Raw genomic sequence first — 26,869 nt, forward strand, 5'->3', positions numbered from 1 at the left:
GGTGTGATTTTGGCATTCCTGGCCCTGCCCACTATCTCCTGTCACTGTAATGAGCAAAAATAGCCCCGTTTTCCAGCAACACTCCCAGGTGAGAATCTGAGCTTTAGTACAATTGGAATTTATTGTTGCATATGGTATAAGGGATCCAATCTTGTTTTCTCCCATATAGACAGCCAGCTGTGGCAACACCATTTATTAGATAATCTAACCTTTTTTCATTAAACTGAAATTAGTTTAGGATTTGGTTTTAAATTCTCAAATACATCTTACACTCTGTTTCTGGATTCTCCTTCTGTCTGACTAGTCAATATGCTGTTGATTAATGGCTCTCTTTTGATCTTTAGTAGCAAGACGCTCCTCACTGTTGTCCTTTCAATCTTCTTGGCTATTTTTGTGTATTCACCCATGTAAATTTTAGGTCAAATTTTACCATCCTGAAGCAAAGTGACAGTTTTTTTGATGTGTCATCTTAGGCTACAGTCCCAAGTTACCTCATCAACCACTATCTAGATGTTACTGTGAAGGTACTTTACAAATGTAATCAAAGCACCTAATCAGCTGAATTTAAGGAAGGCATGAATAATCAGGGTTGGGGCTGCGCTAGTTAAAAGTCCTGGAAAGCAAGGATGAGCCTTCCCCAGAAAAAGAAAAAATTCCTGCCGGACTGTAACTTCAGCCCCTCCCACTGAGTCGTATATCCTGCTTCTGATTTTCTTTCCTGACCATCTGTGGAGAACCATTCTGGCCTATGCCTGTGGTGGGATCTTCAGATTTTGACTATCAACCCCCATGATCGCACTGCCAATTCCTTATAATAAATCTCATAGATGTGTGTGTGTGTGTACACAATACCCCCTCCCTATAGGTTTTGCTTCTCAGGTTGAACCCTAACTGATACACAAAGGAACTGAAACAAAACATTTTAAATAAAACTTTTAATATTCAAAATCCACAAAACTAAATTTAGTATAAAAGAAATTTAAATAAATCTTCAAATAATTTTTTTTAAACCTCACAGTATTTATTATTTTTTTTTAAGACTTTATTTATTTATTTGACAGAGAAAGAGGGAGACAGTGAGGGAGTGAACACAAGGAGGGGGAGTGGGAGAGGGAGAAGCAGGCCTCCTGCCGATCAGGAATAGCGATGCGGGGCTTGATCCCAGCACCCTGGGATCATGACCGGAGCCGAAGGCCGATGCCCAATGATTGAGTCACCCAGATGCCCCAGTCACAGTATTTCTATTTAAGTAATTATTAAATTTCAAAACTACACTAAGATTTTTTTCTAAAATTAACATTTAGACTTCATTATTCTTTCTACCATTTGTTTGGGTTTTATTTCACCAATTCCAGCTTTTATTTTTACTAATTCCCTCTTAGTTTCTTTTGATTTTGTTTTCTAAGTATATGCTATATCTTAAATTAAAAATAAAGCTAGCTTAAAAAAAAGATCTGGACTTCTAACAGTATGGCAGACGACATACTCTAGACCTACTGGAAACAACTAAAAGTGTTAGATAAAGTATCTTTTAAAACATATTAAAGAGCTGACCAGAAAGTAAGCATAAATGGTCAATAAACATATTAAAAGATGTTTAATCTTGTTAACAGTCAGACAAATGCAAATTAAGACCATAGATGATAGCCCTTCCCACTACAGTGGCAAAAACTTAAAAATTCTACTAAGGCCAAGTATTGCCAAGGATGCAGACCAAGAACTCTTACACACCAATGGTAGGAGAACACTAGCACTACTGCTATGAAATAACTTGCCATCACTGAATAAAGTTGAAAGTGCCCATATATATCTCAGGACTCTACAATTCCGATTAAGATACATGCCTGGAAGAAACTTCCGAACATGTGCACCAGGAGATGTAAACAAGGGAGTTCAGAACCACATTGTTTGTATAGCAAACAATGGCAAGGTCTTCTATCAGTAAAATAAGTAAATAAATTATACATTCATGCAATAAATACAGTGATGAAAGTAATAAGCCATGCACATATAACAACACACAGTGACACAATTAAAACTCATGAATATAATATTAGGTGGAAAAAAAAAGCAAGTTTTAGGAGAATTATTAAATTTACATTAATTTCAAAATTCCATTTACAAAGAGCTCAAAGTTATATAAAACCATACAATGTATCTTTTGGAGATTCAAATACATGTGATAAAACCATAAAGAAAAACAAGGGGTGATAAATATAACATTCTAGACTGGATCTCTATGAAATGATAAGAAGGGGATGAGAGTGCGCCTGCGTGGCTCAGCTGGTTAAGCGTCTGCCTTCAGCTCAGGTCATGATCCCAGGGCCCTGGGATTGGGCCTCATGTTGGGCTGGCTCCGTGCTCAGTGGGAAGTTTGCTTCTCCCTCTGCCCCTCCCCCCCACTCATGGGCGCACGCACTCGCGCTCTCTCTCTCTGATAAATAAATAAAATCTTAAAACACAAGAAGGGGATGAGATATGGAGGGCACGTCAGGACTTCTAAGGATGACATTCTTCTTATACTGGGTGGGCAAGTACGAAAGTAGCTGCAGGACTGCTATTATTTTATATGTATTATCTAAATACTATTTTGCAGCTATTCAATATTTAATAAAAATTTCAAAACTTTAAAGGAAATATGTCTTCTTTTATTAGGAATATTAAACACGGCTGAACAGCATATTCAAATTAATGACAGATAAACAAATTTTATTACTTTCCATCAGGTATCAACAAAGTCTACTTATAACTTAGAAAAGTTTATCCTAATTCAAAAGCAAGTTACTTTCATGTCATATCTCTTCATGGGGATTCATTTTATTTATATTTGATATATTTATATTTTCTATATTTTACATTTTATATTATTATATATTATGTAAATATATATTTTATATATAATATATATTTGTATATTTTTTAAAATATATGTTTATATTTTATAAAATTCTACATATGAACTATAACAAAGTTTTGTTTTTTTTTTTTTTTTTTTTTAAAGATTTTATTTATTTATTTGTCAGAGGGAGAGAGCACAAGCAGGAGCAGCAGCAGGCCGAGCAGGCAGAGGAAGATGTAGGGCTCAATCCCAGGTCTCTGGGATCGTGACCTGAGCTGAAGGCAGCCGCTTAACCGACTGAGCCACCCGGGGAACATCCAAAGAAGGATACTTTAAAGGACTATGGTATTTAAAGGATTATACCACAAAAGAAAAAGATATAAAGGATTATTATATATATTATTCTAATCCATGTGAAATAGAGTGCCTGATATATCTTGCTGAAAAGAGAAAAATACCCATCTGTGCTAAAGAATTAAAATTTCCCATCATCTAATATTTGTTGTGTCTAAACTATAAGCCACACGGGGAAAGTCCTGAAATCTTGTTCACCACTGGATCCCAGCATAGGATAACAAGTACCAAACAGTATTTACTAAAATCGTTTAGGAAATTATTTCTTCAAGATACAGATTCAACAAGTTAATTGTTCATGAATAATATTTACAAGAGAAAATTATTTTGACCAACCTGTAATGACATTAGTTTTCCTTCCAGATTTTCTGCCTTTTTCTTCCATTCAGCTACAAGCTGTTTGTGCTTTTCTAGTTCAGCAGAATACATAGCTTTTTCCTCTAAAGAGAAAATAAAGTTACATTAGTATTCTGCAATTTTGTGATAAAATTAGAATTTTATACCTCTTGAAATTTTAACAATTCAAATCTCTCAGCAAGAAAATCATGTGATCATGTGAGGAGGAATTAAAGAGATTAGTTTCCTCTGCCTTAGATCATGTGAGCTGGAATTAAAGAGATTGGTTTCCTCTGCCTAAACCCTTCTCCACTTTGTTCATCATCATGCAAACTCTTCCCTCCCTTCAGAACTCCATTCAAGTAACTCCACTTCGGTAAAGCCTTCCCTAAGGCCATGTTACTTTGTACACCTGCCCATTCTATAAAGTATTAGGTACAATGGACCTTGAGAATTCTTATCTTAAAATTCAAGATTTCAACCATGAGTAAGCCTGAAGATCAACATACATACAAATTCAAAGTTTTGCTTCAGCACAAAACTGTAACGCCTGTTACTTCTTGACCCTCATATCCCCCATCACCTGCCCCTACCAGTAGTAAATTCACTGCCAATCATTATAAACAAAGGGGGAAATGAATGATCTAAAGGAGGTAAATGGGAGGGTGGGAGGTAGATGTGAAAAAGTGTACTTGGTTATCAGAGGAATACTCCTCTCTGGTGATTGGTACTATGTCTTCAGAGAAATATTTTCCACCGGGACTAGAAATGTAGTTACCTCAAGGGATATGAACAGCTAAGAACAAGTCAGTCACTATTTTCAAAGGACAGTAATTACTGATGATTAACTCTATGAAGTAGATTCAACCTTTGACCTATATCTCAAAACTCAAGTATTGCTCCTACATGGTCCCCTCTTTATCACGTGACCATCCTTCCTATGTTTCCTATGTTATCCTTATCCTTCCCCAATTCTCACCTTCATTGGTCATGATATGATACTAAAACATATCTTTAATAATTCTTACGTCGCATTCTCTAATCTTAACTGTAAAAGGAGTCTATGTTAACTTTTTGAGGGCAACTTCACTTTTCCTCCTACAAGTGGGGTAACCTTTCAAAGATTTCCCTGTGCCTATTTCAAAATAGCACTGAAATAAGCCCGAATTCCCAATAACACAATAATTTTTCTTCCCTGGAAGGCCGACTGCACAACTCACCCTGCTGGAAATGCTCCAGTACCATCTGGAGGTTGGAGAGTGACAGAGCGTACTGCTTTACTTGTTCCCGAGAGACAGAAAGCTGCAGTGTGGTTTCGTCCCTTTGCTTGGAGACCACATTCAATTGCTCCTGCAGTGACTCCACCTGCAAACTGGCCTGATGGCTTCCAACAAAAAGAATAAAAGTCAGGGGTGCCTGGATGGCTCAGTCAGTTAAGCTGTCCGACTTTTGCTTTTGGCTCAGGTAATATCTCAGGGTTGTGAGATCATGCCCTGTGTCACGGAGCTTGCTTAAGATTCTCTCTCTCTCTGCCCGCACCCACCAAAGAATAAAAGTCCAACTGTTTCTATTACTTTAACAAGATGAAATCTCCTCCCTACATTTTTAAAATTGTGTAAATATATACGTAACATTCACAATGCTGTACAGGCATCACCACCATCCATCTCCAGAACTTCATCCTCCCAAGGGGAAGCTCCATATCCATTAAGCAGTACCCTTTCTCCCAGCAAGCACTGTTCTACCTTCTGACTCTATGAATTTGACCTTCCTTACATTTCATTGCATTCACATTAGATTTCAAAGAAACTTAAAGAGTTCGATCTTCATTCTCCCTCTTTTGTTAATTCATTCTTCCCATGAAAATGACTTTGAACAAATGGCTGTCATTTTAAAGATTAAAAGCTGAACTAAACAAGAAATATCAGTATAATAAAAATTTACAAACAGCCTGCAACATTCTGTTCTCAGGCTAAAACTCTAAGATGTAATTTTTCAAAAAACTGTAAGTTGCAAGGACCTTGGAAGTCATTTTGTCCAGCTTCCAACCCAATAAGCAATGGATTTTGAAACTTTCTTGGCTTTTGACACTTGCAACTATGGTGAACTCCCAAGTCTTCAAAGGCTATCCATTGACAACATGCTCTAATTACTAATTATTTTTCACTATCATCTTTCTTTCTCTTTACATTCAATATAATAACCCCTATACCTGCCCCAAATAATAAATCAGGGATAGGCTAGAGATTTACTGACCCAGGATTATATCATTGATGTACCTCCTTAATGTATAATGATTACAAACAAAATATTGCAATAGTCTTTCCTGGGTTTTTAATATCCAGTTAATAAATTCTTATTCAGGAGCAGTCCATTCAAGCTCTTTAAGCACCCTGCACTCTGAGGAAAGTTACCCAACAGCACCCTCTTGTGGGAAAAGCAGTAAATTGATAATCAGGAGACAACTCTGCCCTCAAGTGTTCCTGGATTTTATACAACTTTGCTGGTTGGCATGCCATGGAACAGGTCATTGCAAGGATGAAATGAGCTAGGATGTCACTCAAAAAGTTAATAAACACCAAGGATTACTACAGCTAATTAAGGGCTCAAAACACGATAATCTGACTTGTAGATCTGAGTCACTCATTCAAAAATATTACTGCACATCTATTAACACTATGTAAGAAGATATGCTGTGGGAAGGGTACAAAATAAATGGCATCAGAACACCTGAATGGCTCAGTCGGTTAAGTGTCTGCCTTTGGCTCAGGTCATGATCCCAAGGTCCTGGGATCAAGCCGTGTGTCAGGCTCCCTGATGCACAGGGAGTCTGCTTCTCTCTTTTCCTCTGCCTTTCTTTTCCCTGCTTGTGCTCTCTGTCAAATAAATGACTAAAATGTTAAATAAATAAATAAATGGCATCACGCCCACTCCCAGTGGCCTTATATTTCACTGGATGGGAGAAGCTGTAAGATATAAGATGGGTCAACAATTACTTACGTACCCTAAAGTAAAATGTAAGTGCGCTACCAAAGACTCAAACAAAGGATTAAGCAGATTCAAAAGAAAAACATCACACCAGGGTTTAGTTTTGAATTTGAGGAGCGGGATTCTAACTAAAGCATTCTTTACAAAGGAAATGCTATTTGAAGAAGGTGGGACTAATAGAAAAACTGTTAGGAATCAGGCCCACTCAAGGCAGAAGAATATGAAAGGAAAAGGCAGAAGACAGGGTGACTCAGTGGTTCAGTCAGTGGTTAAGCATCCACCTCTAGATTTTGGCTCAAGTCATGAACTCAGGGTCATGAGATCAAGTCCCACATCAGGCTCTGCGGGGAGTCTCCTGTAGATTTTTCTCTCCCACCCTCCTCCCTGCTCACGTGTGTGCCCCCCACAGGCATTCACTGCTAATAAGTAAATCTTAAAGAAAAGCATGGAAAAAGGAGAAATAGGAAAAGAGTAGCTCTGTGAAAGGAATGAAGATGATGGTCTGGCTGGATGTAGGTGATAGTGCAAAATAAGTCTAATGAGGGTGCAGAGAGCCCAGAAACTATTTTAATTAGAGAAAATAAAAAACCAAAAATTCGAAGAAAAGACTGTAATTTTCCTGAAGTGCAAATAGGTTTTTATAATAAAAAGGGTATAAAGAGAAGAAAATACCTTATTTTTAAAAAAGATTTTATTTATGTGTGTGAGAGAGAGAGAGCACAAACAGAGAGAGCAGCAGAGGGAGAGGGAGAAGCAGGTTCCCCGCTGAGCAGGAGCCTGATGTGGGGTTCAATTCCAGGACACTGGCATCCCAAGAATACACATTTTATTGAGAGAAATAAAATTTTAAATTATATAAGTAGGGAGTCAATCATATTTCTACAATGAACTCTCCATAAAACCTCACAACGAGAACATCTGGAAAGCTTCTGGTCTCATGAGCACTGAAAGCTATGGGGGCAGCTGCTTGCTGGGAGGGAGCTGGAAGTTGTGCACCCCTACCCCATGCCTTGCCCTACATATCTCCTCCAACTGCTGCTCCTAGTTAAAGCCTTTTATAATAAACTACTACTCTAGTAAAAATAAAATAAAATAAAAATATGTAAGCAGGGATCTAATAATTTAAAAGTTTTAACAAACTAGGAGTAAATTCACGCTGACTTCACTGTGCTACTTCCTTTACTTGCTCCCTTCTAATATCCAAACCTTATTCAACCTTAGATCATTTAATCAAGAGTAAAATCACATAAGTCAAATTAGTTCTTTGGGAGCGTGACAAAGCTAATTAAAATCTGTCAGAAAAAAAAAATCAGTCAGAATTTAAGTCTAAACTCTTAAAACAATGAGAGGCAATTATCTAGGATAGTAGTTAAGATTCAGAGAGAGCTAGTACACTTATGATTAAAAAAAATAATATGTAAATAAAATTATTTTTTAAAAAAAGAAGAAGAAAGATTCAGTTAGAGCTATATGAATGCCAGATCTGGTATCAAGAGTTACAGACCCAAACGTGAAACCCACAAACATACTCTGGGTCTGACCTTGGGTAGCTTACTAACCCTCTCTACCTTCAGTATCTTCATCTATCATTTGGAGAGAATGAATTTCTTAAGAGTAAAATGAGGTAAGCCAGGAAAAACATTTTCTGATTCTGACACTCAAGGAGGGTTCAACTAATGTGAGTGCTAAAAACAGGGAAAAGTTACCTTGCATTTTCCATTGCATTAGAAGATGAAACTAGCTTTTCCTCCAACACTGTAACTTTCTTTCTCAGTTTGGCCTCTCTATCTTCTGCAGCCAAAGCTTCTCGGGTGTAAGAATCCTCTGATTCTAAAAGATGGTTACGCAATCTCTCTAGCTCCTGGTTTAACCGTATTTCTTTGTCACGTAAATGTTGAACCTAGGCAGAGAACACCTCTTTATTTTTTTTCTATAAAATGTTCCCCTTTCCCCTCTACAAGACACTCTCTTATCAAATCTTTTGCCCATTATTGAAGTATATTAATTACACACTAATTTCTTATATTGCAAGATGTATTTATATTAGAAAAAAGTCACCGAAAGTCAACTTGACCTTTCATCTGGAAGTTTTATTTTCTAAGAGCTCATTCCCTGCGGCTTTTAATGAAAAATGGAATTCTACCAAGTATATGCCTTTTTGATACATCACTTTTTCAGTGAAAAATCTCATTTTTTCATAGATCACAGGTGAGATTTTTTCTTAAGCTGAAGACAAGGTTATACTAGTTTCAAGTATACAAAACAGTGATTCAACAACTCTACATGTTACACTCTGCTCCCAAGGTACATGCAGTTGTCATCTGTCATCAGACATTATTACAATATTACTGATTCTATTACTTCTGACGTATTTTTCAGCCATTTGACTTAATTTATAACTAGAAATTTTCACTTCTAAATCCCCTTGACCTATTTTGCCCATCCTCCCTAAACCCAACCCCTCCCTCAATGACCAGTTTGTTCCCAGTTTGTTTATGATTCTGTCTCTGTTTCACTGTTTTTTTAGATTCTACATAAGTGAAATCATACAGTACTTTCCTTTCTCTGTATGACTTACTTCACTTAGGATAATGTACCCTCTAGGTCCATCCATGTTGTTGCAAACAGCAAGATCTCATTTCTTTTTATGGCTGAGAAATATTCCATTTATACCCCCTTCTTTATCTGTTCATCTATCAATGGACACTTGGGTTGCTTCCCTATCTTAGCTATTGTAAATAATGTGCAACCAGCATAAGGGTGCAGGTTACCTTTCTGATTTAGTGTTTTCATTTTGGGGGAGTAAATACTCAGTAATGGACTATTGGAGTGTAAGTTATTTCTATGGTTAATTTTTGGGGGGGAATCTGCATACCTGTTTCTACAGTGACTGCATCAGTGGGAAATTTTTTTTTAATACTCAAGATATGCCATAGTTTTTACCTTTGAAAACAAATAATATATACCCCTGGAGATCAAAATCCTACAATATAACACATCAGAGGAAGAGAGAAAAAAAATCCCCTAATAGAGAAATTAATTTTGATAAATCGTTCTAGTTTTCTTAATGATTACTGAGCTTATTGCTTCAATCAATTTCTTTAGAGTAAAAGCATACCTCATTCTGTAAAGTACTGTTTTCCATTTGTTTCTGTTTCAGGGCCAACATGACCTGGTCTCTCTCCTGTTGAAACTTAACTGTCTTCTCCTGCATTGACTTAACTGCATTTAAAAGCTGATTTAACTCTCCAGTCTTGCCCTTTTGGAAAGAAATAAGTTGAGCTTAAGAAAAATACATTTTAAAAAGACACACTTTCTTCATTAAATAATTAATTTTGAGATATAGTTAACCATATCAAGGTCATCAAAAACAGAGTCTGAGAAACTGTCAGTCTAGAGAAGCCTAAGGAGACATGACAACTAAATACAATGTGTTATCCTGAATGGCACCCTGAACAGAAAGAAGACATGTGGTCATTTTTTTAGTAAAAAAAAAAAGGCAAATAAAGTAGGAACTTCAGTTAATACATCAATATTGGTGAATTAGCTGTTACAAATGCATCATAGTAATCTGAGATGTTAACAAACAAGGGAAACTGGGTGTGAGGCATAAGGGAACTCTATAATGTTTACAACTTTTTCAAAGCAATCAAACTATTCTGGAAGAAAAAGTTATCAGAAAAGTTTTCAAAAGAATTCAAAAGACACAATCTCTTCAAATTTACTCTATACAACAAAATATTCACAGATCCCAAAATCAATCAAAAGAGTATGAGAGAGAGCTGTGTGTGTGCACATTCCTTCATCAGGCATGCACAACTGTTCCTCAGAAAGTGCAAGTCACTGGCAAGGAAAAGATAGGGAAGTCATTTCAACACTTCTGTTTTCTAAAGAAAAATATTAATTGCTACTAAAGTCTTTTTTTTTCTATTTAAATTAACCTGCTGCTAAAAGTGTTTAGAAAGATCTAGTAATTTAGGGGAGAAACCTCCAGGTTCCTCTAAGGAAAATTTACTCAGAATGAAGTCACAAAAGCCTGAAAGAGGTATTTCTGAATGAACAACTTCACATTCCCCTTCAAACACAATTACCTATAAAGTAACCAACCCACTGGAAAATCTTCCCCACCCCAACTTTCCTGTATAAAAATTCCATCCCCAACATACCTGCTCTTTTTCTTTCAGCAGCTGCTCAAACGCAAGAGCCTTTTCCTTCATTGAATGGCACTCAAACTCTTTTTCTCGAAGCATCATGGAAAACTTCGTATTAGTCTCCTGTAACGCTTGATATTCCGTTTCCTTTACCCTGCTTGTTTCTACTATTCTTTCATTTTCTTCTTTTAGTTTACAGATGTCCATTTCTAAAATTAATATCCGCTCCTTCAGGTTGGTTACTGCCTGCCTCAAAAGTTCGTTTTCATTCACTTTGTTGGTGAAATTTTCATTTAAAGAAAGTAACTGATCACTTTTGGCTTTGATTAAGAGGTCTTTCTCCTTCAGTGACTTCTGTAAGACCTCTTGTTTCTCCTTGAGCTGCTTCATTTCTGAGTCTGTCTGTTCGTGTTCTTTTCTTTCCAGCTCTGAGGTAGCAGCAATGGAATCAGACAATCTGTGATTGTTTTCCTGGAGCGTTTTAATTGTTGCATCTTTCTCCTGCAGTGACTTTCTTAACTCTTCTAGCTCCTGTTTCGAAGACTCCCTCAATCTATCAGGCTTCACCGTGCCAAGAGATTCTGTTGGCTGGGAAGGCGACAAAGATCCGGAGGAGAGTTGGGGCGAAATACTATCAAGTTTTCCTAGAAGCAGCTCCTTGGTGCTGCACAGCTGCCCGATGCTGTGCTGAACTTGTGCTAGCTCCTGCCCAAAATTTTTGAGTTTGGTTTCATTCTGCTCATAACTTTGGATCAGGCCAGTATAGTCCACTTGTAATTTAGAATTATTATCGCTGTCAACCAGAACTTGTGCCTGTAGCTGATGGAGCTCCTCCTGAAGCTGGGCGGACTCGTGCTGCATATTCTGGACCGTGGTCATCACCTGCTGCTTCCACTCTTCCATCTTCTTCACTTGCTGCTTGAGTTTGTCACGTTCCTGGAGAAGCTCCTCAAACTGATTGCTGTTAACACCTCCGACTTCACTCCCAGTGCTGGATGTCTGTAAAACTGTCAATAAGGTCTGGCATTTCTGACTTAATGCATCTATCTCAATGTCTTTTTCTCGAATGATACGCGACAAATTCTGTACAGTTTCTCTAAACATATCTTGGCCACCACCCTCGGATCTAGTAGACAATTTTTGATTGTCCTCCTGCAGCTTCACGAGAGCTGCCTCTTTGGCGGCAACAATATCCATCATTTTGTGGTACTCCGCTTTCAGGTGGCTATTTTCCCTAGTCTTCTCACTCAAAACAGCTAATACCTGTTCTCTCTCCTTGGCGTAGGCCTGCAGCTGCTGCTGAAGGTAGACAACATCCTGGGTGTAGGAAGCGGAAGAAATTCTAGCATGAAGAGCTTGTATCTCCAAGTCTTTCTGCTGGATGATCTGAGTTAGTTTACCAACTTCATCTTTGGACAACTGATCAATCTGTTTCGTTAAAGATATATTCTTTTCGTTCAGGAGCTTAATCTCCAATTCTCGTTCTTTTATTCCTTTTACTAATCTCTCAGTTTCGGCTTTAGATAAATCATGTTTTTCACTGCCGTTTTCTATATTAAGGCTCTGTACTTTCGTTTCTTGAAAGATCTCAGAATTCTCCGTTGGAACACCCTGTCTTTCTTCGTGCAACTGGGTTTTGATCTGTTCAACTGTTTTTTGCAAATTCTTAATTTCTTCATCTTTCTCTAAGAAGAGTTGGGTGTGTGTGACATTCATTTGCTCATGCTGGTTCTTAAACTCAGCCATTTCCTTCTTCTGCTCCTCCAAAGATTGAAGCAGCTGCATTTTACTCTGGTTTTGATCTTCAATAGTCTTTTGATGACGTTTTATTTCCTCCTCAAGATTCCCCTTTATAATATTCAGCTGCAACACCTCAGACTCTAGCTCTGTAACGCTATCCAGGGGCTTAGGCTCCACCACAGGCGCAGCCCGACTGTGCTGTTCACGTAGCCGTTCCAGTTCTTCTTTGAGATGATTGTTTTCTTCTTTCATGGACCCAAGACTTCGGTCTTTTTCCTCCATGGTTTGCTTTAAAATTTCATTTTTTCTTAAGGCCTCAGTACATTTATCTAATTCCTCCTGAAGCACTGAACTTCTTTCTTTAAGTTTTTCAATAAAAACGTCCTTCTCACTTATAAGTTGGGATAAGTGCTTCTGCTCTTCTAAACTAGAGGATAAAATTTCCTTGGTTTCTTTATGGTGCGTATCCATTTGTTCAAGGTTCTTTTTGAGTTCCGCTATTTCAAAGTCTTTCTCTTGACTAAGTTTTATTAAACGCTGCTGTTCCAGCTGTAAAGCAGAAGTACTCAAATCACGTGCCTTAGATAGTTGTTCGATCATCTGCTCATATTTATTAGCTTCTTCTACCAGCCTCTGCTTGGCCCGACTCAATTCTGCTTCTAACTGTCCTTTCTCCATTTTTAGAGCCTCCACAAAAGTGTTTCTTTCCAGAGAAATCTGATTGCTACCAGCAATGGATTCTTCTAACTCGTGTCTTACATCCTCACATGCTAAAACCAACTTTTCATTTTCCATTTTCAGATCAAAGGCAACTTTGTTTAAATGGCCATTGAGCTGTTCTATTTCTGAAAGTTTCTGCCTTATGTTTCTGACTTCAGCCTCCTTTTCTTTAAGTAAGTCATCCTTAAAATCACTGCCGGAGTCTCGATTCAGAGACCGAGTTAACTCATCCCGGACTCTAGAAAGCTCTTCCTCATTTTGTTTAATATGTTCCTTAAGTCCAAAGTTCTCCTTCTGCATGTTTAAGTTACTGTTCTGTGATTTAGTTAGTTGATCTACTAAATCTTCCACTTTCTCCTCAAGCTTCTGCTTGGCTAAATGCAAATCATTTAGAACAAGTTCACTTTGAACTAACTTTTCTTTCTGCACATCCAGCTCTTTAGTCATGTTCATATTATCATCTTCAAGTTGATGAACTCTCCTGTTTTCATCAGTTAGATCTTGTCTCAGTTTACTAATGATACTGTCTCCCTCACTTTGTTGTTTTAATAGCTGATCTTTTATCAGAATCATATGCTGAAAGAAAAATAATTTGAATGGTCACTTTTAAGACAATCTCTCATTTTAGTACCTAACAAAAATTTGGTAAAATGTCATAAATAATAAAGAATACTCCTCAGATATTTCTAATCCTTCTAAACTTTAAAAATCCCAACATTTAGGAGCGCCTGGGTGGCAGAGTTGGTTAAGCATCCGACTCTTGGTTTTAGCTCAGGTCATGATCTCAGGGTCGTGGGATTGAGCCCTATGTCAGGCTCCAAGCTTAGTGCGGAGCTGGCTTGAGACTCTCCCTCCCCCTGCTCCTTGCCTTGTTTACATGCACGCACATTCTCTCTCTCTCAAATAAATAAATCTTTTTTAAAAAAAAAATCTTAACAAAATTACTAACAACTTACAGCAAATCTATTTCATTATCCTAGAGACTACAATTTAAAACCAGAGAAAGTAAATGATATATATTGTTTAATTTCAACTCTTCATCACTGAAGCAGGAGTCACACAGCCAATGAACCAAATCAGGCCAGCCACCTGCTTTTGTAGATCAAGTCTTACTGGAATACAGCCACCGTTCATTGTTTACGTAGCGCAAGAGCGGAGCTGAGTACAACTGAGACCACTATTTGGCCTGCAGGGCCAAAAAATATTTACTATCTAACCCTTTACAGAAGAAGTTTGCCAGCCTCTGTGATTAGATTATCAATGAAGCAAAATATTGATGAAATCACAGGTTTAAATCACACCCATCATTTTCACTTATTATTCCAATCTTCAGTGTACTAAAAAGAATGTGTGCCACTCTGGTTCTCACATCATGTTACCTTTGTAGCTTCCTGGTTCTGTTTGTCCAATTCCTCTAACTCAGCTACCAGTATTTCCTTCTCAGTCAGACTCTGATTGAGCTCCTGTTCCTTTGCTTCCAAAGTCAGTCTTAAGTCATGTAGTGTTGAATTCAAATCCGTGTCTCTTACAACTGTACTTTTAATTACTTCATATTCATTGTTCAATTTTAGAAGTGATACCTGAAGCTCTTCCTTAAATAATAAAAATGGGGAAAAACAACGTATATTGTCAATTGGAAGAAGACAACAAAAAGTTTTATATATATACAGACACACACACAGGCATAAACACACACACACACACAGACACACAGGAATCTATTCTCAGATGGCCTGTGTCAGAAATACTGAATAAGACTTCAGCAATGATACATAAAATTCAACAAATCACAGCCTTCACTCAATGTGCGATTTTATGAGTAGCTTCAAGAAAAACATTTCTGGGGGTGCCTGGGTGGCTCAGTGGGTTAAAGCCTCTGCTTTCAGCTTCGGTCATGATCCCAGGGTCCTGGGATCAAGCCCCACATTGGGTTCTCTGCTCAGCGGGGAGCCTGCTTCCCCCTCTCTCTGCCTGCCTCTCTGCCTACTTGTAATCTCTGTCAAATAAATAAAATCTTAAAAAAAAAAAGAGAAGGAAAACATTTCTGTAACACCAGACAAGATGGAATGACTATTAAAAGTTCATCCAGCTCCAGCTTCTTTATACAAAAACTTTCCCATGTGGGAGCCTTCCTAATCTCACTCCCACTCAGCTTCCCTTCTGTCTGCTGCTTCTCTCACCCCACAGTCTCTTCAAAATGTCCCAAGTGTCCTGGTTCTCTACACTTCCATCCCCCTAATATCCAGTCACCAACAACCATAAACTAAATAAATATCTATAAAAATCAACATTCATTCATTCTCCAGTTAGAAAATAAAATGTTTCTTTTCTCTCATTAAAGGAATTTCCCTTATTACTGGCTCCTGTCAGCACAAAGAAACTCTCCTTTGACCCAAGAAAGTAGACTTCTTCCTTCCTTTGCCATCCAACCTGAGACCAGGTTCCCCTTTCTCAACTCTTAACAGTCCTAAAGATTTATCTATCTATATATGTATGATTTTTAAACTATATTTTATATTCTGTTCTAGAGGTATTTAATGCTTTTCCTCTAAACTCCAGAAGTGGGACAGTTCTCTATGCTTCAACACTGTTTCAACCTCTCATGTGATGCTTGTGGTACAACAAAAGTTTAAAGCCTTCTTTCACCAATAGAAAATATCAAATTTCTATGGACTCTACTTTAAAGCAAATAAGAATTCTAAACATCTACAAATAAAGCAACAAAACATACCTTACAAAGAGACCAGGGAAAACTGGAACATCTCCCTCAAAATTCCCACTTTAGTTCCAATTCAAAAGTTTATTCTGAACTACGGTTAATGAAAACAGCATTTTGTAATGCCTTTCTAAAGTTACATGTGCAACGGGTGGGGGAATGGGGTAACTGGGTGATAGGCACTGATGAATTACTGAACTCTACATCTGAAACTAATGGCATACTATATACTATACTATATGTTGGCTAATTGAGTTTAAATTTAAAAAATAATAATAAAGTTATATGTTCAATCAGGGGAACCGCAAGCTTTTCTCAGGTAGATGTTAAGAATATGAATGGCCTTGGGGCACCTGGGTGGCTCAGTGGGTTAAGCCTCTGCCTTTGGCTCAGGTCATGATCTCAGGATCCTGGGATGGAACTCCGAATCAGGCTCTCTGCTCAGCAGGGAGTCTGCTTCCCCCCTCTCTGCCTACTTGTGATCTCTCTGTCAAATAAATAAATAAAATATTTTTTAAAAAGCAAAACAAACAAACAAACAAAAAACATGCACGGCCCTGCAGGTAGGTTCTTAAGCAGTGAGTAGACCCATATCAGAGAAACTTACAGGAAAAGTTAAGAAGGCTTACATAACATTGAAAGAAAGGACCAAGAGCTATCAGGAATGGCTACAAATCCAAAAATATCATGGCAAGGTTACAGATACTATCAAATATGTGCAGAGATCTGCAAACTATGAAATATACCTAGCCAGTTAGAGAAAGGAGGAACTGAAAAAGCAGAATGCAGAGAGAGCAGAAAACAGCAGAGAAAATAGAGATAATATAAGAATTAAGAAAGAGGAGGAGACACTGGTTTTTAGTAAACAGAAAGGGTGGAGGCAAGGATCCCACCATGCATACGACAGTGCACAAAACTAAGAATTTTCCACGCTGACAGCATCCCTCTCAGAAACACTGTGTATATGCTAATGCGGACGATGCTGAAAATATGTTAAGGTATATATGAATAGTATGTATAGGAGGCTAAAAGCTGTATTTTTTTAAAGCTATTTATATAATCATACATCATAAGTGTAGTCTAGAAGGATGGACATACAAGAAACTGGTAAGAAAGACTGCCTTCAGGGGCAGCTGAGTGACTCAGTCAGTAAAGTATCTGCCTTCAGCTCAGGTCATGATCTCAGGGTCTTGGGATCGAGCCCCATGTCGGCGGGGGGTGGGGGCGGTTTCTGCTCAGCAGGGAGTCTGCTTTTTCCTCTCCCTCTACCCCAACCCTGCATGTGTTCTCTCTCTCTCCTCTTTCAAATAAGTAAATAAAATCTTTAAAAAAAGAGGCCAACCAAAAGAGGTGCAAAGGATACTCCATTTGTACCATCTAAAGGTTTTCCATATGAATTACTGAATTTATACATCAGTGAATATATGTATTATTTTTTAAAAATCAATTTTTTCAACTGAGTTAAGACACTGGCCTATAACTTAATAATATCAGCTCACAGCCATACTGTATTTAAGCACCTGTCTTAGCCAAGGAATTATCACCGAGTACATAATAAAAATACCGCTCCTCATTCCCAACACTGCATTATAGAACCTTATTCCAAACCTGCTACCAACATACACAAAGCCTCTATCTCTGCCACTGAGAATGTATCCCTCTTCATACCTCACCATTAAGAAATTCTACCACACTAGATAGGTTCCAGGACAGAGAAACAGTTAATAGATTCTGTAGGATGCCACTATCACCACTCCAGACTCTAGAACCACCTGTGTGTGCTGCTGCTCTCAGGACTTCATCGGAAACCAAAGCAGAGTCTTTACCTATACATATCTCTGCTCATATATGTATGCCTACCGGCTCCCTTATCTGTAAATGTGAACTCTGGCCAGCCTCTCATTCTCGAACTTTGCCCTAAATACTTCATCCTGGTCTGACAAGCATCAGTGACATCAGTTTTACCCTCAGGACTCTCAAGACCTAAACATTCCATTTTTATACAAAGTGGCCCTTGGCTGTGACCTGTAGTCACACATTTTAATTCTGTCCCCCACTTTTACTGTACCCACCTTTTCTTGACTCAATAAGGACTTCTGTTTTTCTAAAGTTTCAACATGCATTTTAAGCTTCAGATTGTCTTCAGTGAGACTGTTATCCTACAAAATGTAAAACAGTGTGTTTTTAGATAAATTTCAAGTTTACAAAAAAGTACACAAATTGTACTACTGTACATTTGTACTCAGCATTTCTCCAGTGATATATAAAAACTATAGGCAAGCAACACTGGACTGCCCAAAGCCAGTCACTCATTTTATAAATATTCTTAGAATTATATTATATTTCAAAAAATAAATTTACAAAGTAGTCTGTAATCATTAGCAATAGAAGCAACTCTCTGAATTCCTTAAGGGAAATTAAAACGCATTCCTCACTGTGGTGGAAAATCCGCTTCCACTATCTATAAACAGAATGTCATCCTGAAAATGATATACTTGCATTTTTTAAATTATGTAACTTTCAAAATTATGTCGTTATGATTCAAGAAGTTTGTTATTAATCAGCAAACATAAAATTACTAAGATGCAAGTTCCCAGGATAAGTTCAAGTGAATTTGTAAAAAACACAAAATAAGCAACTATAATAATCAAAATACTTTTTCTTGATAAATCAAAGCAAAAGCTTTTCTCTTAAAATTAGTTTACCTGGTTTAAATTACTCAATCTCATAATTTCATTTTCAGCATCTGTAAAAACAATAATGAATGACATTAAAACTCTTCAACTTAATAATTACCTCCTATATTAAAGTCAGGAATAAAACTCAATTAAAATAAAATATATTTATAAGCACAATCAGCAAGCTCAAACGGTTTGTTGTTTTATACTTCTATTTGACATATCAAAGAAATCATAACATAAATGCCAGTTAGATGCTCCATTAAAATGCAGTCCTATGGAACAGAAGAAAAAATTATAATCTATTCTGGATGAATCAGAAGTTATTGCTTTGATAAAAACATTAATAACAATGTTTCAAAATGAGCTGTTAGTTTGCATAGCAGAAAATAGTAAAAGGACTGAGAGTGGGGGGAAATGGAACAAAAATGTATATTTTTTTATTCTTGCAATGATATAATAACCTCTCAATTCTCTAAACTGACTTAGATATAACAAGAGAAAAAAAAACATTCAAGCTGGTATTACAGATGGATCCATATATAGAAGTGGTTCTAGAAGAACACAAAGACAGAATACCATTAGTTCAGCTGAAGTAATTCATTCAACTTTCATTCAGATAACACTAAGCATTTTCTATGAAATCAGTTAGTTGCTAGAGAACAAGATGAAAACATTTAGTCCCTGCTTGCTCTCAAGCAGCTTTCAATTCAGAGAGAAAGGAAACACATGACTCCTGCACAGTATGATACAGGGAGCACAAGGTGCGACTAGAGCAGAAAGGGCCAACACCTACTCCAGATTGGGGGATGGGGGCTAAGGCAGGCCAGGAAAGCAGTAGCACAGGTACCTCCCTGCAGACACAATATCCGCAATGAATCATAATATACTTAAGACTCAGCAGAGAGAAACAGACACCCTCCACACAAACAGAGCAGCAAGTGCAAAAACAGAGCTAATAGACAAAGTCATTGACTCTAGGAGCTATGTACAAAGTTCAGTATGGCTAATGCTTAGCAAGTTAGATGAATGGGAAGAGGTGAAACTAAAGAGGGAAATGGACCGGATCGTGAAAGACTATCCTGACGTTCACAGGGAGCCATAAAGTACTACGATCAGGGGAGTTAAACCTGTTGCATGTTTCTGAAAAACCTTTCTGGATACAGACAGAAAAAAAAAAAATTAAAGGAATCATGGAAACCAGAGAATAACAGCAGCTAATACTTTTATAATACTTAAAATGGGATAGCCCCTGCTCTAAAGAGAACTCTGCATCTAGTAACTCATAGACTCCCCATTACTACTACTGCAACTATGAAGAAGATAGGAGTGCTATCCTAACCATAGGGATAAAAAAACCAAAGCACAGAGATGTTAATTAACTTGCCCAAGATCAGCTAATTAGTGATGAGCTGGATTCCAATTCAGTCATATTCTTAACCACTCAGCTATTTCCCTACATTAAGAAATGGCTATAGACAGGACGCCTGGGAGGCTCAGTGGGTTAAGGGTCTGCCCCTGGCTTAAGTCATGATCCCAGGGTTCTGAGATGAGTCCGGCACAGGGCTCCTTGCTCAGCAGGGAGTCTACTTCTCCTGTCTGCTGCTCCCCCTGCTTATGTTCTCTAACAAATAAATAAATAAAATCTTTAAAAAAAAAAAAAAAGAAGAAGAAGAAGGAAAGAAAAGAAACAAAATGTAACATCTATAGATAACCAGGCAAAAGAAATTATGACTGGCTGAAGTTACTCAGCGGCAATGGAAATGAGAAAAAGAGGAAGGACTAGGACAACAAATGTTTTTAAAGCAAACACACCCATGAGTCGTCCAATATGTATTTTGAAAGGAGCAGAGCTACTCGAAAGTCAAATGAGAGAGAAGTCTAGAACCCTAATGAATAATCTTTTCTTTGCCATCATGGCAGCTCCCAAGACAGAGGCCCTTCTAAGAAACTCTAGAGCTCCTCTAGGGTACAATCCTGAAATATCACTGAATCAGAGAAGCTAAGGAAACAGAACGTACAGGACACACTAGGTGGTGACTTCAAATTTTCTGTTTTGGCAGACTGGTAAATCACCAAGGTAGGGAGAGGAAGAGGAGGAGGAGGACATGGTGACATCGAACCTAACTCTAATTGGAGTTTATAGAGCTGGCCATCTGGGTCAGGAGCTCACAATAAAGACCTCGCCAAGGGGATTGGGGGAGGGGGTGGAGAACAGCACACAAGGGCTAGAAACCTCCAGCGGAGCAATGAAGCAGTTCATAAAGTGAGAGTTTGTATTGTGAGAAGACAAAAGTGCAAAATAAAATATATCTTCACAGTAAAGAGCTCCCATTATGTTTTCCTGGCATGAATGAACACCGGTATTTGGCATATTTCATTTACTAACTTACTTTTCTTACACATAACACAGGTAACTAAATAAAACGGTGAAGGACTGATGGCTCTTATCATTCTCATGTCTGCTTAGATAGAGGACATCATTTCAAAAATAATAAAGAATTCTGAACAAGGAAGATTGCATTCCCTAATTGGAGGGCCTAGAATTTTAGAGTTCCACAAAGTATCTGGTTCTATGCAGACTAACAGAAATAGGCCCATACCTCCTTCCAGTAAATAGCTACATATATATTTCTCAGAAATCTACATGGCTTCCAACATGAATGAGTTCCCTGTAACTACTTAAAGGATGAGAAAGGGAGGTTGAGAGACATCCAGCCAACAACAAAGCCTTTTTCGTAGAAAATTCCTATTTGTGATCCATTAATTATGGCACTGAATCCAAAACCAAACAATTCTACTCAACTTCTAGAGCCAACCTGCCTGAATACTCCACTTCCATAAAGTACTCAGTCTGTCTTTAAAAACTAGGATGCAGGGGCGCCTGGGTGGCTCAGTGCGTTGAGTCTCTGCCTTTGGCTCATGGTCTCAGGGTCCTGGGATCGAGCCCTGCATCGGACTCTCTGCTCAGAAAGGAGCCTGCTTCCCCCCTCTCTCTCTGCCTGCCTCTCTGCTTACTTTTAATTTCTCTGTCAAACAAAAAAAATCTTAAAAACATAAACTAGTATGCAATAAACACCAATCATAGATAATTTCCAAATGTTTTATACCAGACAGTGCTTGCTGTAGTTTGAGCACTTCCTCTTCCACTGATGGACTCTGTGGAAGGATTTTTTCTTTTTCTGTCACAGTATCACTTTGCTTCACAGCATCAGGCTGCAATGTACTACATTTCAGTTTTAAGCTTTCACATTCTTCTGTTATTTGTCTGTTTTCAACATTTAGGCGTTCTTGTTCCTTCCTCAAAATATCTCTGTCATTTTCTGCAGAAGATAATTTTTCATTTATGTCTTTAATTTTATCCTCAAGCTCTTCAATTTTTTTAATAGATGCTACTTTTTCATTTTGTAGATCCTGTATAGTTTTTTGCATTTCATGGATTTTTGAGTGATCAGTTGTTACAATTCCTGAGCCACCTAGAACATAAACAGAAAATCAAGCACAGCCAGTGTCAATTACTGAGAGATAAGTAGCTTTCTATATACAACTAGGAGATTTAACTTGAAAAAACTTAAAAAGTTAAGACAACAATGAGTTATCATTATGCTCCTATTAAAAGAGCCAAGATTCAGAACACTCACAACACCAAATGCTGGTGAGCATGTGAAGCAGTACAAATTCTCATTCATTCCTGGCAAAATGCAAAACTTTTGGAAGACAGTTCAGCAGTCTCTAACAAAACACACCGTCGTTATATATGATCAGCAATTGCACTCGCTGGTATTTATTCAAAAGAACTAAAAACTCTAATTCACATAAAAACCTAAACAATGATATTTATAGCAGCTTTATTCATAACTGCCGAGACTTGGAAGAGATGTCCTTCAATGGGTGAATGGATAAACTCCGGTACATCCAGGCAATGGAATACTATTCAGCATTAAAAAGAATTGAGGTGTAGGGGCGGCTGGGTGGCTCAGTGGGTTAAAGCCTCTGCCTTCGGCTCAGGTCATGATCCCAGGGTTCTGGGATCGAGCCCTGCATCAGGCTCTCTGCTCAGCAGGGAGCCTGGTTCCTCCTCTCTCTCTGCCTGCCTTTCTGTCTGCTTGTGATCTCTGTCTGTCAAATAAATACATAAAATCTTAAAAAAAAAAAAAACTTAAAAAAAAGAATTGAGGTTTCAAGCAATGAAAAAAACATGGAGAAAACTCAAATGCAAATTACTAAGTGAAAGAAATCAATCTGAAAAGGCTACATACTGTGTGATTCCAACTATGTGACATTCTGGAAAAGGCAAAACAAGAGACACAATACAAAGACTGCGGGGGAGGGTGGGTGGAAAGTGAGTAGGCAGAGCACAGAGGATTTTAAGAGCACTGAAACAGCTCTGTATATTATAATGATGAAAATGTGTCATCTATCTGTCCAACCCAGAGAATGTACACACCAAGAGTGAACCCTAAGGTAAAACACACATGCTGAAGGATCATGATCTGTCAATGCAGACTCATCTTGATAAAAAATGTAGCATTCTGATGATGTACCCATACCAGGGCATGGGTATATGGGAAATCTCTGTACTTCCTTCTCAATTTTGTTATGAAAAGAAAGTCTTTTAAGAAGTTAAATTATGGATGGCTCAGTGGTTAAGCCTCTGCCTTCAATTCAGGTCATGGTCTCAGGGTCCTGGGATCGAGCCCTGAATGGAGCTCTCTGCTCAGTGGGGAGCCTGCTTCCCCCTCTCTCTCTGCCTGGTTCTCTGCCTACTTATTGATCTCTGTGTCAAATAAAATCGTTTAAAAAAATAAAATAAAATAAAAAGTAAAAATAAATACACAAAAAGTTAAATTACCAAAATAAAAATTTGAATAAAAATGTTTTAGGTAATCTCTACCCTCAATGTGGGGCTCAAACTCATGACCCCAAGATCAGGAGCTATACATTCCACTTCCTGAGCCAGCTAGGCACCCCCATAATAAAGCATTTTTAAATAAATAGTTGAAGAAAACTATTTGAATCAACCACTAAAACACCTATTTATAGGAGTTTTAAAGAAAGGAAAAATATTTCTGATCACTTATTACCAAACTATCATCACCAAACAATGCAAAAAAATCCATGTAACTATTCGCCAAAAAAGCAAAAGGACCTTTCCATTTCTGCATAATCTTGCAACAGTGATGCCACTGCAAATTTCAGGCAGATGAACAGAACTAGTCATTCATTCATTCTTTAGAATGTAGTCCAAGTTCACACCAGTGTGTTGGTTTTACAGTACTACGTTTGTCATCTAATTATGTTACCTAATCCATTAAGTTAATAAAACTAACAACCTTGGGGTGCCTGGGTGGCTCAACTGATCAAGCAGCTGCCTTTGGCTTGGGTCATGATCTTAGGTTCCTGGGATCGAGCACCGAGTTGGGCTTTCTGCTCAGTGTGGAGCCAGCTTCTCCTTCTGCCCTTCCCCCTGTTCGTGTTCCCTCGATCTCTCAAATAAATAAATAAAATCTTAAAAATACAAAAACAATGAACAACCTTGTTGTAACAGGTTTTCCAGTTCTTCAATTCGTTCTTCATAGTCACTTAATTCTTCTCGATGACGACGACTTATTTCTGTCAATTTCTGCTGATGTGCGTTCTGCAAAACTGACATTTCATGTTGATGGTCATCAATTTCCTGATTTCGAGTCTGTTTGAGTTCCTTAAAAAAATAAAAGCAAATTAAACTACATTTATAGTCAACAATATACCTAAGCCATTTCATTGTTGTGCAAAAGCCTATATTAAAAGTAATTCTCTGAACATGCTAAGATTATAAAGACCTTAAATAAAGACCCCAAATCTGGGCAATTCCCGAAAAATTCTACCCTTTCCTTTCTTGAGTCTTTTTTTTTTTTTTTTTAAGATTTTATTTATTTGAGAGAGTGAGCATGAGCAGAAAGGGAGAAGCTGACTCCCCAGCAGGGAGCCAGACATGTGGCTCAATCCAAGGACCCTGAGATCATGACCTGAGCCGAAGGCAGACACTAACCAACTGAGCCACCCAGGTCCCCCTTCTTTCTTGGGCCTTAAGAACAGTTTTTCTATTTAATGACAGAATGCCAGCAAGAAAAAAAAAATGAAACAGAAGATGAGTAAAAATATCTTGCTACCCAAGTTGAGACCACCAATCTCTCTCCTAGGAATCTGGATCTTGAGTTAGTCTTTCAAAAGGGGAAAAGGACCACAAGCATTATGATAGCTGCACCCAGAAAAGTCTGTCCACTGTGTCCCACTATCTAGATCCTGAAGCTATTCCCATTCCTGTCCTGCCCAAGACCAGAATGCTCAATTTGTCTTTTAATCCTGGGAACAGACTACCCTGGGTCCTTCCAGTAAAACCTCTTTGGCTTTCCTTTGCCAGAGACGGGTTTTGTTGCTTGTAACCAAGAATCCTAATCAATAAATTAGCTTCTATTTCCTGAGAAGACCAGTAAAATTACTCTTTAATCCTGTGCACTTATTTATGTGCCAGCACTTGGCAAGCAGCTTCATATTTAAACCTTAAAATGATCCTACAAGGAAGGTATTATGAAATCTACTATACTGATGGTAAAATGGAAGCCTGGAAAGATTAAGTAACTTGCTCAAAGTATAACAGATGGTAAACAGGAGAGTCAGGATTCAAACACAAATCTTCACAGTTTGGGAGCATACCCATATTAGTATTACTATAATAGTAAAACCAAAACCAAAAAATTCTATACCTGGCAATAATTTTTTTTTTTAATTTTAAAGATTTTATTTAAAAGAGTGAGAGAACATGCATGCAAGAGAGTACAAGCCGGGTGTGTGGGGGGAGAAGCAAAGAGAGCAAGAGAAGCAGATTCTCCACTGAATAGGAATCCCAACATGGGCCTCAATCCAGGACCCTGGGATCATGACCTGAGCTAAAGGAAGACACTTAGACTGAGCCATCCAGATACCAATAATTTATACACTAAAAACAATTCACTGCCATATGATAAAAGTATGTAACTAACACTTTTCTTGAAAGAAATAATAACTGAGACAAAGTAGCAAAATTATGGGAAAATTATTTACAATGAACAGTATTAACATTTTGTCAATATCCTTTAACCCTAAACCCTGAAACTTAAGCAACCTCGGAAATATTTAATAAAGATCATTTTGGGGAGCCTCAGTGGCTCATTTGGTTAATCATATGACTCTTGATTTCAGCTCAGGTCATGATCTTAGGGTCATGGGATCAAACACTGCAACAGGCTCTGTGCTCAGCGCAGTGTCTGCTTCAGATTATCTCTCCCTCCCACTGACTCTCTGATGAACAAAATCTTAAAAAAAAAAAAAAGACAATTTTACCAGATGCAATACCAAGTAGACACTAATGAAATATAAACTACTTAAAAAAAACAAGTGTTCAAAACCAAATGATTTTGGAAGAGACAGTTTTATATACCTTGCAGTCGTAAAGGATGAAAACACAAAATGGTAAAAACAAAAGATCATAAACTACATAATTAGCTTTATAACTGAGACTTCTTTAGACTTATACTTTTTTTAGAGATTTTTATTCATTTATTAGAGTGAGCACAAGCAGAAGGGGTAGTAGGCAGAGGAAGAGGGAGAAGCAGACTCCCTGCTAAGCAGGGAGCACCACGCAGGGCTGGATCCAAGGACCCCAAGATCATGACACAAGCAGAAGGCAGACGCTTAACTGAATAAGCCATCCAGGCATCCCAGACTTTTAATAAGCAAATTTTACTTTTACTTTTAATAAACAAATTTTAGATGTATAATAGCCATTGTTGCAGGGCACCTGGGTGGCTTTAGTGTAGGTCGTGATCCCAGGGTCCTGAATCAAGCCCCAAATTTGGGCTCCCTGCTCAGCAGGGCATCTGCTTCTCCCTCTCCCTTTCCCCCCACCCCGCTCCTTCTCTCTCTCCTGCTCTCACTCAAATAAATAAATTAATTAAATCTTTTTTAAAAAAAGGCATTGTTCCAACAACCTCCTTACCTTAATGATATTTTGCAATTTGCAGATTTCATTTTGATTAGAGTTGTTTGATCCTTGTGCTTTAGAAGTCTAGATCAGAAAAACAAATAGAAAATTGTACTGGCATTCTTATAAAAGAGAAAATTACAAAATAATTTTGCTAAAAAATATTTTTCAGGAGTGCCTAGGTGGCTCAGTCAGTTAAGCACCTGCCTTCAGGTCAGGTCATGATCCCAGGGTCCTGGGATGGAGCCCTGTGTCGGGCTTCCTGCTCAGCTGGGAGTCCACTTTTCCCTCTCCCTGTTTATTCTCTCTCTCTCGAATAAATAAGTAAAATCACATATATGTATA

At 37.8% G+C, this 26,869-nt stretch overlaps 1 protein-coding gene across 4 annotated transcripts in view; it reads right to left on the reverse strand.

Moving 5' to 3' along the window:
- TRIP11 (thyroid hormone receptor interactor 11) overlaps window positions 1-26,869 on the reverse strand; it is a 64,269-nt gene that overhangs the window by 23,110 nt on the left and 14,290 nt on the right. For 2 of the 4 annotated variants that reach the window (XM_082733942.1, XM_082733941.1), the window contains exons 5-15: window positions 26,540-26,608; window positions 24,058-24,223; window positions 21,633-21,998; window positions 18,550-18,590; window positions 17,917-18,003; window positions 14,508-14,720; window positions 10,684-13,704; window positions 9,636-9,776; window positions 8,224-8,417; window positions 4,750-4,913; window positions 3,530-3,633 (exon numbers count right to left, since the gene is read on the reverse strand). In XM_082733942.1, the coding sequence (XP_082590068.1) occupies window positions 3,530-3,633; window positions 4,750-4,913; window positions 8,224-8,417; window positions 9,636-9,776; window positions 10,684-13,704; window positions 14,508-14,720; window positions 17,917-18,003; window positions 18,550-18,590; window positions 21,633-21,998; window positions 24,058-24,223; window positions 26,540-26,608 (4,566 nt within the window). The remainder of the gene's footprint in view (window positions 1-3,529; window positions 3,634-4,749; window positions 4,914-8,223; window positions 8,418-9,635; window positions 9,777-10,683; window positions 13,705-14,507; window positions 14,721-17,916; window positions 18,004-18,549; window positions 18,591-21,632; window positions 21,999-24,057; window positions 24,224-26,539; window positions 26,609-26,869) is intronic. The other 2 variants (XM_082733943.1, XM_082733944.1) reach the window with 1 other exon arrangement.

The sequence above is a fragment of the Mustela nivalis genome (assembly GCF_964662115.1).
Source record: "Mustela nivalis genome assembly, chromosome: 6".
NCBI classification, from domain to species: Eukaryota; Metazoa; Chordata; class Mammalia; order Carnivora; family Mustelidae; genus Mustela; species Mustela nivalis.